Genomic DNA, 13,798 nt, shown 5'->3' with positions numbered 1-13,798 from the left:
CCCTGCTAATCTCCTGGCCTCAATGAAACCTCATGGTAACAAACGCCATGTGTTAATTACACTTAGTACAAATATTTCCTTGCACCATTTTAAATTTGCTTCCTTCCAATTTCACTGGGTATCCCTTGATCCTGCAATATGAAAAAGGGCAATGAAATTAGAGCTTGTCATTCTTGCTGAGCTGCACTGCTGTCTCTTGATGTGTTTCTTCTCTAAACTATCTGTTCCCACCCTCAGCCAATGTTTTCCTGGGTCAGGCTGTTAGGCAGTGGCCTAGGGCACAGCACTGAGCTTATGCCTTCCCCTCATTCTCTGTTGCCAAGTTAATTTTGAAGAAAAACAGGGAGAGAAAACCCTGAAAGTCTCAAAAGTACATGCTTGAGGTTGCAGACTCTGAAATCAGACTGCTCTGTGTCAGCTGGTATTAGCTCAGCAGCACTACGATGATGCTGACTGATGCCACTGGCCTTTCCCTCTCTGATGCCTCCAAGTCAGAGATGGAGCAGCACATCTGCGATGAGGTTTCCCCTTAGCCTAATCCAGCTGCTCTTCAGGCTGCTCCTGAAAGGGGAGGTGCCGCTCCCCCTCCCACCCCATCTCAGGCATTTCACCACTTCCTTGCATCCGCGCTGGTGATCACCAGGCCGTGGGATTAGTCTAGTCAGTTCTGGACTAACCATCCTCAGCCCCAGCCTGAGCTCTGTGCGCCTCTGCTCCACCATTCTGCGCTGAGCCCGCACATTCACGAGCAGCAGCCTGTCACGCTCAGCCAGGAGGAGATGGCACTGGAAACAGCAAGGGAATGCAAGATGTGAAGGGGAGAGGCTAAAAATGAGAAAGTTAACCGAATAAAGGAAAGGAAAGGCTAGGAAAAGTGGGACTAGTACAGAAATGTCCTGGCGCTAAGGTAGGAAGGAGTGGAAGGAAGGAAGTTCTGAACTGTGGTTAAACACCAGCTTTACAATGGTTTCATTGGAGGTTAAGACCCTAAGCTCATGCAGCTGTGCACAGTCATACTTTGCAACTGTTTTGAAGCTGGTCTACGGAGGCAAACTGAGAGGTTGTAAGGTGATGCAGTGACGGCATGCAAAGTTATAGCAGCTTGTTGTTTCGCTGAAGCTCTATGCCTCACCAGGGCAGTCCCATAAGAAGGTAATACTTATCTGTTGCTGAATGATTTTCCGTAACAGATTTCAAAATAGGGCAGTGTTACCCTCTTTGTTTCAGGGCCAGGAGAAATGGAGACACTGGGCATACGGTGAGACACTAAAGCGCCTCAGGACAGAGGAGGGTGTCTGGCTCCACACCGCAGCAGCATCTGAAGAAGTGCTGCTTGGGCTCCCTCACTCAAAAATACAAAGTGAGAACAAAAATCCTGGAGGGTTCCCTCTTTGCTGCACCCAGCAGCTCCCCGCCACCCCACGCAGCCGCAGCCACCCCTGGTGACCAGCCGGGGGGCCCGGGACGGGGGACGCAGGCCTGGCACCGGGCCTGAGGCACTGTCCCGGGCAGCCCGACGGCCAGCCCCAGTGCCCTGGGGACCGGAGCAGGAGATCCAGCCGGGCTGAGGGAAGAGGCTGAGGCCGGGCACCGGCGAGGCCCGAGGCGAGAACTGAAGCGGGGTGGAGGGCTGCAGCGAGGGGCAGAGGCGGGTGACCCCTGAGGCAAGGGGCAGGCCGCAGGCGGGGGGCGGCGGCTCCCAGGTCGTCGGGGTCGCTCTCCGAGACCTCCTCGATGAGCTCAGCCCCGGGCACTTCGCCTCGCCTCGCTCCGGCGGGGGAGCGGGCGGGCAGCGCCCAGGCGAGGCCGGGGCGCCCCGTCCCTCCGCGGCACGGTGAGGGGGGGGCGGCGCAGTGAACCGCCGCGTGCGAGAGGACAAGGGCCTCCGCGCCGCCCGCCCCGCGCCCGGCAGCGCCCGGCCCCGCCCGCCCCACGGTGGCCACACCCCGGCAGGCGGGGCCGGGCGGGCGCGGGGGCCTGTTGTTGTGATGAGCGCCGGCTCCACCCCCTCCGCGTGCAGCGCCGCGCAGCCCCCCCCGCCCGCTGGGCCCCGCCCGCCCCGCCCTCACGCCTTTTGTCCACTCCCTGCGCCCCGCCCCGCCGGGCCCGGCGCGCCCCGCCCCCCGGCCCGCTCTCGCCTCCCCATTCGCCCTCCCGCCCCGAGCCACGCCCCTCCCCCGCGCGGGACCCCGCCCCCCTCCCGGGTCCCGTGTGTCCCCCCCCCCTCCCCGGGGCCCATCTGTTCCCGGCGGCGCGGCGGCAGCGCTGTAGGGCGCGGGCGGCGGCGCGGGGAGGCGGAGGAGGATGGGCCCGCGCAGCGGCGGCCGCCCGCGGCAGGGGCAGCAGCAGCAGCAGCGCCCCCGCCGGCCCTAGCGCCCCCGCGCCGGCGCCGAGCCGCCCCATGCGCGGGCGGCAGCGAGGGGGCAGCGCGGGGCCGCCGGGGGGCGGCCGCTGAGCGGCGTGGCGCCGGGGGGCGGGCGGAGCCGGAGCGCCGAGCGGCGGCGGCGGCGGCACGCAGCCGCCCGCGGAGTGCGGCAGCGAGCGGGCGGGCGGGCAGGCAGGCAGCCGCGGGAGATGTGCCCGGAGGAGGACGGCGGCTGCGGCGGCGGCGGCGGCGTGGCCGGCACCGGCGGCCCCGAGGCGGCGGTGGCGCTGGACGAGCTCCGCTCCTGGTGGGAAGTCCCGGCCATCGCGCACTTCTGCTCCCTCTTCCGCACCGCCTTCCGCCTGCCCGACTTCGAGATCGAGGTGAGAGCCCCGCGGCCGCCGTCCCCCCGCCCGGGGCGCGCCCCGCCGGACAGCCGCCGGCCGGTCGGACCCCGGCCCCGCGAGGCCGTTTTCGTGCCGCGGCGCCGTTCCCCGCTGTGCTCTCGCTGCCCGGCGAGTCCCGCACGCCGCTCCCCGTGCCCCGCGCCGGCGGGCGGTGGAGCGGGGGGCGCCCCCCCACCTCCCCCTCGCGGTGAACCGCCGGACCCCGTCGCGATGCGGCGCGGGGTCTTCCCTCCGCCTGCGGCAGATCCAACAACTTCCCCGGCCCTCCCGGGCGCGCTCGCAAACTTTCGGCGCGCCCGTCTCGGGGCGCCGGTGGGAGGCGGCGGGCAGGACCCGACTCCCCCCCCCTCCCCCCCCCACCTCCGCCCGCGGCTCCGTACCCGGCGGGGCGCACGGCGGGGGCAGCCGCGGGCGGAGCGGGGCCGGCTGCGGCCGGGCCGCATTGTTCCGCCGGGCCGGTGTCCGCACACAAAGGTGGCGGGGGGGGACGGACTCGGCACGGAGCCGGCGGTGGGTCCCCCGTGCCCAAAATGGTGGCGGCGAGAGGCGGGCCCGGCCCGGTAACCCCCCACCTCCCCCGGGGGTACCCGCGGCTGTTGGGGGGGGGGAGGCGGTCCCAGCCCTCTCAGCCTGTGCTCAAGTTGGCCCCTTTTGTTGGGGGGGGTAAGGCGGTCCCCACCTGGCCGGTGCCGCTGCGGGGTGGGGGGGCGCGGGGGGTCTTTCTCCCGCATCCCAGCAAGCCCCAGTGAGGCCGGGCGGCCCCGCGGGGCACCGCGCCGCTCATTGTGCGGCTCCGCGGCGGCTCCGGGGGAGCCACGGTGCCTCCCCCACCGCCGCTGTCCCCCGCGGAGGCAAAACTCCCGGCTTTCGTACCTTTTTACCCGTTTTCCTCTGTAACTTTCTTGTGTCTTTTTCTTTTTAATTCTTATTTTCGTGTGCGTGGCTAATGTTCCGTAAATATTTTGCGCTCCGGCTACAAATGTTACAAACAAAGTGTGTCCTGGTAGGAAATCTTTTGTGCTTGCTGTGAAAAGCTATTCTTGCCAGCGCGTTGGCAATAAACCGGGTGAATAACGCGGTGGCGTGTGTTTTTTAAAGACAGTAATTGCCCCGTGAATGCGAATTCCAAAGATGCTTAAAAGTTCAATGGGATGCGCGAAGCCCTAAAGAGCAAAACTCCTCGAGCAGGATGTGAATTTCTGAAGAGGGGGAATCCCTTATGCGGTGCGAAATCTTGAAAGGGGATAAGGTCTCTCAATGATGCAACTTCTTGCGAAAGGGAACTCCCCTCCCCCTCCTATTGATGCCAGACCATTAAAGGGGGAGGCTCTCCGGGCCCAGCAGCAGCAAAGTCTTGAAGGAACCTGAATTTACAATGATAAAAGGGCCAAGGCACTAGCCTTTCACCTTTGGAGGCAATTAGCATCTGGCTTGCTTCACAAATGAAGTAAATGTGGGCTCCCCTTTGGTTCCCGGAGCACGCTTAGGGTGGGGGAGTTAACATCACTTGGAACAAATTAACTTACTTTTTGGGGGCTGCCTGGGACGAGGAGCGCGTGCAGGTTGGTTCTGGGAGTGTTGCAGAGCAGAAGCAGGCCACTGAAAACATCGCCAAAAACCTCTGTGCGCGTGGATGGCCTGCAGTGTTTGGCAGAAATGGGTTTTAAAGGATGGCATTTGTCCGAAGGATGGTGGGAGTCGCGGTTAAAATCAGGATGCTGTGAGAGGACGGATGCAGCTGTCAGAACTCGGCCTCCTCAGGCATGCGGAGTAAAACCTCCTTCTTGGGCATGGTGTGAGCAGCCCAGCACAGGCAGCTTCAAAACTTGCTGTTCCTTGAAGCTCACCATCTTGTTACCCCTTGCCTGGCGTAGGTGTTCCAGTCTCATCACTGGTTTTGAGGATCTCTGAGAACTGCTTTGCACAAAGAGCTTGCCCAAAGAGTTTGTGGTGTGAAAACAATGGCCAGCGATGGGACTCGATCTTTTTTCTAAGAGTACTGCTCTGTGTGATTTTTGGTTTGTACTTTATTTGGCTGCATAAAGAAGGCTTTCCCTCTTGGTTTTGGACCTGGGAGTGCTGGTGCCCATTCTGGCCATCTCACTGTTGCCTCTGAGATGGGCTTTGAGTTTCAGGGGTGTCTGAATAAAACAGAGGTGGCCGTTCTTCAAGGAGTTTGGGCAAATGCTAGGACTTGAGGCAAATATTAGGGGGAAATAAAACCCAAGCGAGCCATCAAAAAGTGAACGAAACCGTGCTCATCTATAAATGACACTTTCTTGCTTTAGCTTTGGTTATTGTGTGGAGGTGTGCTTCGTGACCGAATGCAAGTGATTTGAGAAGTTACTGCTCCTTCCCTCAAAAGTTACTGCCCCTCACAGGTAACCCAGGGGTGAGTGCCCTGGTCCATTTGGATGCAAAGTAAAACAGGTGGTTTCAGTGAACCTGTTTTCTTGTGTGTGGGAGCAGAAATTGAGATCTTGGGCTCAGAGGGTTTCAGCTGGAGGGTGGTCATGCTCAGACTCCTTGAGCTTCGCAGCAAATGTTTGTCCGACTCTGCCCAGTATCTCTAAGGGATGGCCTAACTCTGGATGCAATGGGCTCTTCTTGGAGGATACTCTCTTCTTCCCAAGAGGGCTGAGCTCCTCTCAAGTGAAATCCTGGTTGGTAGCTCTCCCCCGCCCCAATACTGGTGTATCTCCAGAGGGGAGTTTGGTGCTAAACTCTTACAACAATGTTGCAGAAAGGGAAAGTTTTAAACAAACCTTAATTCTGCTTGGAACAAATATCCCCTGCTCTCTCTGATTTTAGCAGGCAGTGAGGTTAAGGTTTCACTGCTACAGTCTCTGCAGTCCCCAAACCAGACAAAACCTGATCTTCCAATATGGTTTTGTTGGGTTTTTTTTTTTAAAGCTGTAGTTATCTTTTGTTTTTCTCCCTCCCCCCCCGATTTTTTTTTTTTTCTTCTCTTCTGGTGGGTCTGCCCATAGCTAACTGGAAGGCTCTGTAATGATAGGCCATCTGGACCCATCCCTCCTGTGCCGAGCAGATTTGCTGATGGTATTTGAGAAGTTTGGGGGCTTTAGTACAGGGAGGCAGCACAGAGCTTTTTTAATTTCTTTTTTCTTCTCTTTAAATGCAAGCCTTTTGCCCTCTACTTATTGGCCCGAAAGAAAGTGAAGCTTCCAGATGTGGGGCTGCTGTCAGCAGCTGGATGTCAGAAACCTGGGAAGCAGATGTTTTGTTTTTCTTTTTGCTGGACCAGTGCATAGCCAGAGACTTACGGGGAAGGGGTGTCCAAAACTGAAAGAAAGAAGCGCATCCATCAGGCCCTGCCCTGGGCATTGTTCAGGGAGGGGGTGGGCGCAGCCGGCCCCCATGCTGGCTCTGGCAGATGCAGGCGCCTGATGAGGCGCGGGGCTCCTCTTTTCAAATCTCTGCTGCAGCATCACCCGGCGATGGACTCGGGAGGGGTTCAGCTACTGCCAGCGGGTCAAAAGTTCAGTGGGCCAGAAGCGGGTGCTCCAGGATGCGGTTGGCTTCATGCCGTGTTTTTCCGTGGATCTCTGAGGATGGCACAGAGTGCTTCTGCCTTCTGGGGTGGGGTTTTTTCCTCCCCCCCCTTTTAAATGGCTGCCTCGTCGGCCATCTGCTGTAGAAAACTTTCATGCCATTTCAAAAGTGGGCTTTTAGTTGTGTTGGTCTGGTTGCTGTGGTTTCTTTCTTGGTGGTTTGTAAAAATCTGCCTTGAGAGGGTTTGTCCCTACCTATTCTAACAGCAGTCCAGTGGGAGAAGGTCTGACTGTATGGGGCATGTCATTTTTCGGTAGGCCTTGCCTTGAGTGACAAGGATGCTTTCCACAGTCAAGTTAGTGCAAGCAATGGTAGGAAGTGAATTGTTTCTCTCTTCAGGACTGACTGTACTGTGGGACACCTCTTGTAGCAAAGTGTCTCCTGGCCTTGTGCCCTCCCTGCTGCAACTGAAATATCCTCCTGCCAGCTGTAGGGATTGTTTGTATCAAAAATATTAGGAGAATATTTAATGTTTTCAACCGTATTTCAGCACAACGTGAAAACACTGGACAGAAGCCAGTGTGGCGCGGCCACCCAGCTCTTTGGCATGTGCTCCCAGGAGCTGTGGACTAAAACATTTAGGAACTTCTGCCCGGGTAGGTCGAGGGGAGGTGACTTTCCAGAACATGCTTGAAAATAGTCAAAACATTGTTGTTAACTTAGTTTATTTGGAAAAGGGGGAAAAGCCACATTACACAGGGAAAACATAAATCTTTTCCTGTGGTTTTTAAAAGCGCCTTTGGGCAAATTGCCTCTGCTGTTAACTTCACTACTGCTTTAAGATGCTTTTCCTCGCCTCTTGCCCCTTCCTAGCACTTTGGGCTCTGGCTCTACCTTTAGGTATGTTCCTCCCACCCACAGACAGGGCACCGGCGGCTATTGCCCACCTTTTTCCTCCTGTAGTGCGGTATCTGCCGTGTTGGTTCTTGAACGGGCTCTTTCTCTCAGAAATATTATGGGGCTGTTACAAACCAGCGGCTGCTACTGTTCCTGTGGATCCCCCAGGAGGAGGAAGAGTGTGGAGAGAGGGAGAACTGTGCTGTGGTCATGTGAAGGAGAGAGCAAAGAATAAAGGGTTGTTCTATCTGTGTGAACCTGGTGGAGCTTTAAAAGCAAAAATATTTTTTAATGTGTTAAACTCCAGGAGTGTTAGAGTTTTAATACTTTGAAAAATGTGTTTTTCCTAGTGAGGACAGGATGGCCAAATATGCTTTGAACCTCCACTCTCCTGTCATGTTAGGTCCTGCTACAATTTCTCTGTGGAGCCCACTGCTCTGTGCCCTCTGGGTGAGTCCTTTGTGATCTGTGACACCAAAATGGCACAACTTTCCTGTTCTGTCAGTGGTTTGTATGGAGTTAATTGCACAGGTAGTGTGGTACAGTACCTGAGTGCTAAGCCTTCACCCCTCCATAGCTATTCTGGTCTGGTACTCCATTGCTATTTGTATTACAGTAGCATGTACAACATCTACTGGTGCTTCGTTATGTTGTATGATAGCTGAGATGGCCAGGTAGTTGCTGATCGGAAGAATTTAGAATCTAGTTAAGATCAATGCGACAAGCAGGTGCAGCAGGCTGACCAAAATATGAGTGAATTCATGTAGGTCAGCTCTACTCATAGAGGGTAAGTCTGAGCTACTTTAAATGCCTTTTCAGTAGAATAGTTCAGGCATTAGGATGTTCGTCCCTTTTGCTGTTGGCAGTAGGCAATGTTAAAGTGGAAGGGAGTGGGCACTGACTGTCTGAAATGCGAGTGAACAATAGATCTGCTCACTAAAACTTCACTCTTGTGCAAAGTGCCTGGCTTTAGAAAAAGCAAATTGTCTGAGGAAAGGTAAAGTCATCGGCAGTGCAGGGAGAGGTGCTGTACGGTGAGTAGACAGGGTTGGAAAAAATGATGGATTTCAAACATACTGAAAAGAAAGTGTCAACCCCATTGTGCAGAGAGACACATTTATGGACTGGTGTATGAATTTGGGTTATATACCAGTCACTCCACAGTGACTCTGCTTTCCCCGGGGCAGCATTGGCTTCATCGGAGCAGAGCGTGCAGGCTTGTTGCTTGAAAATCAAGTTTAAAAAACAAGAATGCAGTGGAGGCTTAGTATTGTTTTGACTGTTCTTTCTACCTGTCCCATCCACTGTTTGGTTTTGTTGCTTTGGCAGTGCCCCATCCCTCTCCCCATGTCTGTTTCAGCAGCAGTTCCTACTTTGCTGGTCTTCACTTTTGCTGCCTTAGTTATTCTGCTCATAATAGAATCATTAACACTCTACGTGTCAGTATTGGACTCTAGAGTTCATTGAGATTAATGGAGGGGGAGGCAGAGAGATACTTCTCAGAGCTGTTGTTTCAAGTGGTCTGGAAATTGGAAAGCATTATATCAGTTTCCATTTCAAATGCAAGTCACATCTTTCCCAACCGTAGATCTTAAACTTTTTAACAAGTGTTTACATTTTATATAATGAGACTCTAGTGTAATTGGATACAAAAAGAAGGAATAGGTAGTTCAGGAGGCTGATATGTGAGTTAAAACATTATCTTAAGCCTATGAAAAGGAACAAGAAGTGACTGCACACAGCCAAAGGGTGTCTGAACAATGGACGAGGAAGGTTATTTTGACAGCAACATTTTGAATGGATCTGAGCTAGGTGACAGGGGAGTTGGAGAGTGACTGTAGCAGTGGAAGGCAGAAGAGAAAAAGGAATGCGATCAGAATTTTGGAGATTTGGATGGAGTAGGTGAAGGTTGATACTACAGATTTTCTAGTGGTGTTAGTTGGGAGGCAATTGCCTCTTCCTCTAGCACAACTGACCCTGAAAATCATGCCTGGTGTTAGCTGACATGTTTGTGCACCCACAAGTTTAATGGTTTAAGCTGAATTTGTTTAAAAAACAATTTAAAATAATCTGGTGGAAGTCTTTCCCCAATAGGGGGGGGGGGGGCGGAAATATACTCTGTGTAGTAGCTTAAATATGACTTCACAGTTTGCTTTGTTTACAAAGACTTGATTACCACAAACCTGTACCAATTCAGTGTAGCTGATGTAAACCTCTGCATAGCGCATCTAAATTAGGCCTCAAAAGTTTGTTCCTTTTGGAATTTGCTCTATCCAAACCAGCTAAAAGTAACACCGTTAAAGTGTTGCAGCTTTATATGTAGACCTGCTTAACTGCGGTCTTTCTCTCCCCTCGAATAATGCCGGCATAGCTGTGCCATTCTGCCCCTGGCATCTGTTAAGTGCCTGCATGAAGGGTGAAGAATTAACTTTTGTAATGGCAATGGATGCTTTCATAGACTTCTTTCAGGCAAAAATCTCCTCAAGAAAAGGGCTATAGGCAGAAATGACAACAGCCAGGGAGTTAAAAGTTCCCAAATTAAAAGTTTGTCATATAAACCTTATTGTAGGTTGGTATTGTAGGTAGGTATGAAAATGTTTTAATTTTTTTCCCCCTTCCTCGTTACCAGAAGCAACAGCATCTGCTGTGGTGGTGGGAACAATGCAGCCTAGTGATTCCTCCTTCCTTACAGTAGAGAATCCTGTTAAACACACAAGGCTGTGCCTCAGAGTGTATCCTTTCAGCAGGCTTGTTCCTTTTAATGGGTGCCCATTCCTGGGGTCTCCATTGTTTCACCAACAATAGCACTAGGGGCAGCTGATTTGGTTGACAGAAAATGTGTTAATTTAACAGATCTATTCCCTTTAGCTGCTCTCCTTCCTATTGTGCCCCAGTTCTCCCCCAGTTCCTGGGGAGGAGGGCCCTGAGAGCAGGGTCTGTTAGGTGGAGGGCTCCTGCAATTAGGAGGGGTTTGCGGCCTTTTGTGTGAGGCACAGAAAACAGCTGATGGGGAAAAGTGGTCCTAGTGTAGTTTGCTTACTGCCAGAACACATGTTTTTCTGCTTTTTGGGGGGATTTTAAGTCTGCCTTTACCGGGGATGGGGGAATAACTTGATGCTATGGGCTGGTGGCGGTCAAGGTCTTTGCTTTGCTCTGAGGTGGCCTTGCAGCCCAAAGTGGCAACTCCTTTCAGAGCTGGCTCAACTTCTTGACAAACTCTTTATATACTGTAAATGCCTAGCTAAAACACCAGCTTTCCACTGAAAAAAACAAAGTTACTGGTATCATTCCGGGTAGGGCTGCTGAGGTCTGGCTGGAGAAGGCAGTGTGTAAAGTTAATACCAAACGATTTGAAACATAAGGGGTGTAACAGTCCTCAGGCCACCTCTGCCTTGGGCCAGGCCACCAGTTTAATGTAGTTTTGGGACTGATCTAAACAGTGCAAGCTCTTCACCGTAGGTGTGCTTACACTGATTCAGCTCTTCCCTATATTGATGTAGCTTAGTTAAGCAACAACAGGGTGGTGGTTGGGGAGTCCTTGGTTTTTACATTAGTGCGGTTGACCGGGTGTGCTCAGCCCAGTGGGAAGGAGTGCACATGTGCTGCTGAGGGAGCAGTGAAACCCAAAGCTTTGGTTTTGGGGGCTGCCAGAAGGAAGATCTCACTCCCTTTCAAGCCCTCACCCCAACCATGCTTCTGACTTTGTGGTCTGCCCCTTCCCCAGTGCCAGCCCAGCTACTTGCTGGGTCCTGGCTGGGCTTTTGCGGGGGGGGCGTAGTCCTGTGGTGGAGTAGGACCTCATGCTTTTGGTGGCTGCAAGCTGCTGGGTCAATCTGCTGTGGCTCTTGAAACTCTAGCATTAGTTTAGTTCTGGTTGCTGAGGCTGGGGATGTAAAAGGAGCTCTGGAGAGTCTTTTTCCTCCTCGTTGGTAAAGCCATTAATTCTCTGGCTTTTTCGCTCCAGCTAAGCCTGCCATAAGGGGGCTGGAGCTTTGTATGGCCAAAGGGTTGGAAGGCAGAGCCAGTTTTCTCATTTCTGGTGAGCCCAGTATACAGTGAGTTGTGTGGCAGCAAAAATATTTATCCATAATACAAGGCAAAGAGGGTTGGAGGGGGCGTTTTCTTGCTTGGGTTTTTTGTTTGTTTTAGGAGGCAAAGGGTGAGACTTCACTTAAAGAGCTTGACTCTTAATAGAGTTTGTCATTGTTGCTAATATAAAACAAATGAGCATGGAAGAGGAGTCAAAGGCTCCCTCTTCTGGTGTGCTGGGAAGGTTCAAATGCTGAAAAACAAGGAAAAAAAACCCCAGCAAGCAAGACCCCCTCTGTGCTTTCCTGTGGTATTTTCATACGTCACTTAGGTCTAACCCTTAATGGCCCAGCATAAGTTGCCTCATGACCCCTGAATAAGTAACATTAAAGGCACTCTGTAAAAGTGAAATGCATTTTCAAATGCAAACTATATTGTACTTGCAAGTAAAAGTGAGTCTTGTTTCAGAAGGGTTTCCAGTCTTACCATGGAGGATGGCAGCCCTTCATGTCCTTGCATCTGATATTTCTCAGCGCTTCTCTTTACTTCTGTTTTCTGCATCCTGCTTTTGCGAAGATCATGTCTTGTCCTATGCAGCTCCCAGGCCACATGTGTGCATTGGCATGTAAACATGTTTGGGATGGTTGCAGGGGCCAGGTATGGTGAGCACTCTGTAGAAACTGCATGTCCAAGACTCCAGCACTCCTGTTGCTTTTGGTTGAGTCAGCCAAGGATTCGAAACTTATTAATGGGTGACTGATGGAGAAATGAGCATAAGGGAGTAATAGTTTGCTGGGATTTCTAGATGAGTTTTCTAAAAATCCTTGTATAAAGTGCAGTTGTGAATACCTCTGAAATTAATAGGATTTCAGGGCATTAGAGATGTTACTTTTTTTTTATTTCCTATTTTTGTATTCTCCACTGGAGAGTTTGACATCATGTGGCCATTCTCCCTGTGTTGTTAGTGTGGACTCATGAATGTGTCTGGTGGAAACCGAGGACATCAATTCTCAAGCTGCCTTCCCACGGCAGCTCCTGCCACTCATCATGGATGGCAGTAAAACTGCTCACCTGGATTAAAAACCACAACACCTTTTTCTTTAAGTGAGCTACATCTAACCAGAAGCAGTTCCCTCAGCTGGCTCCCTCCACAGCCCCACAAAAGGGTTGTACCAGCATGACTGAAGCAGTGGCACAGGAATGGAAACAGGCAGCGGGGAGGGGAAGGGCTTTTTATAGCTGACCCTTCTGCTGAAAGAAATGCTTATCACACTGCAGCCCTGGGTAGCAGGTGGAGTGAGACTTGCACAGGTAACAAGAGGTCATGCTGCAAGGGGGGCATCTGGGAAAGAACCCTAATCAGCCTCTGTAAAAGAATTTTGGGGCTTGTTTTTTTGGTACTATATTGCTATATTTATTTTTTCTTAAGTTAACACTCTGTTTAGAAAAAGCTTAAATAGAAGTTGATGGTGATCCTTTAAATTGTTCCTTCCAAAGTCAGACCCAAACATGCAGTTGAAATTGGTTAAACTTCACTGTAGCAGACACAAAACCAAAACAGTGCAAAATTTAATTTTCCTTAGAAATTCAGGCTTTTATTTAAAAAAAAAAAAACCCAAACCAACCATTTTCCTCTAAAAAGTTTCCCTTAGGCCCTGATCACCCAGCAATGCAGGTATCTATCCATCAGGATTTTCTTGAAGAGGCTGGAGCAGCTTGCCTTGTCAGACAGGGCAGCCATGTAGAATAAACAGGGAATAGCAGTCTCGATTTCCTTTCTTTCAGCCTGATACAAGGTGCAGAGGCACAGAAGACTATTTTGCCCTTAAGATAATTGTGTGTTGGAGAGGATCAAAGGGCTTGAGGGTTTTTTTTTGGTTGAAAGGGGATTTTCTCCATGGACAGCTGCAGTAGTGCATTAGTAGTGCAATGGATTATCTTTCCATGATCTGTAGGATCTCAACCAGCTATTGAGGGGCCCTGCTGAAGGCTGCTGCTTGGGGGAGGCAGAGTGAAAGTCTCCTGTAGCAGGGAGACCTGTAATGCCTGGGAGCTCAGACCACTTGGCTCCCCCTGCCCCAACAGGACGGGTGGTGCTGGATATTCTTAGACCACAGATAGTGCCGCGGAGGATGGGGAAAGGGAGCCCAGCTCTTGGTTATGTTTAACTGCAGCTGATGCCCTGCATCCACCCTGCTCTCTGATGGAAGTGCTTATTAAGGAATGTGAGAAGGGAGATGATTCCAGCTGCTGCGGCATCCCGTAAAGGGCAATGTGTAATTTGGGAGGGTGTTATGAGTCCCTCGGCGGAACAGACTACTCACTGTAGTAAGCGTCTGACCTGCCAAATGTCCGGACTTTCTCATTTGGGGAAGTTTTGGATGATGGCTGATCCACAAATAGCTGTGGCATTGAGAGGGAGTCCCTTCAGATGCTTGGATGGGTGTCTGTATCCTTGCTCTGCGTGGGGAGGGGGGAGGCGGTGCATGTGGCCTGGCTGTGGCAAGGGTGGCAGGAGGGGATGGGACAGGGCTTGGTGATATCAGAGGTGGAGATCAGGTCATGCTGTGCCTCCCTGACCTGCTTT

At 52.3% G+C, this 13,798-nt stretch overlaps 1 protein-coding gene across 2 annotated transcripts in view; it reads left to right on the top strand.

The window, feature by feature from the left end:
- Nucleotides 1-2,543: 2,543 nt before the first annotated feature.
- Nucleotides 2,544-13,798, top strand: part of CECR2 (CECR2 histone acetyl-lysine reader) — a 95,014-nt gene continuing 83,759 nt past the window's right edge. For both annotated transcript variants that reach the window (XM_074826091.1, XM_074826090.1), the window contains exon 1: nucleotides 2,544-2,748. In XM_074826091.1, the coding sequence (XP_074682192.1) occupies nucleotides 2,575-2,748 (174 nt within the window). In that variant the 5' untranslated portion in view covers nucleotides 2,544-2,574. The remainder of the gene's footprint in view (nucleotides 2,749-13,798) is intronic.

Source organism: Strix aluco, chromosome 5 (genome assembly GCF_031877795.1).
Source record: "Strix aluco isolate bStrAlu1 chromosome 5, bStrAlu1.hap1, whole genome shotgun sequence".
Lineage (NCBI taxonomy): Eukaryota > Metazoa > Chordata > Aves > Strigiformes > Strigidae > Strix > Strix aluco.
The sequence above is the reverse complement of the archived record's forward strand: the minus strand, read 5'-3'. Positions and strand labels throughout refer to the sequence as shown.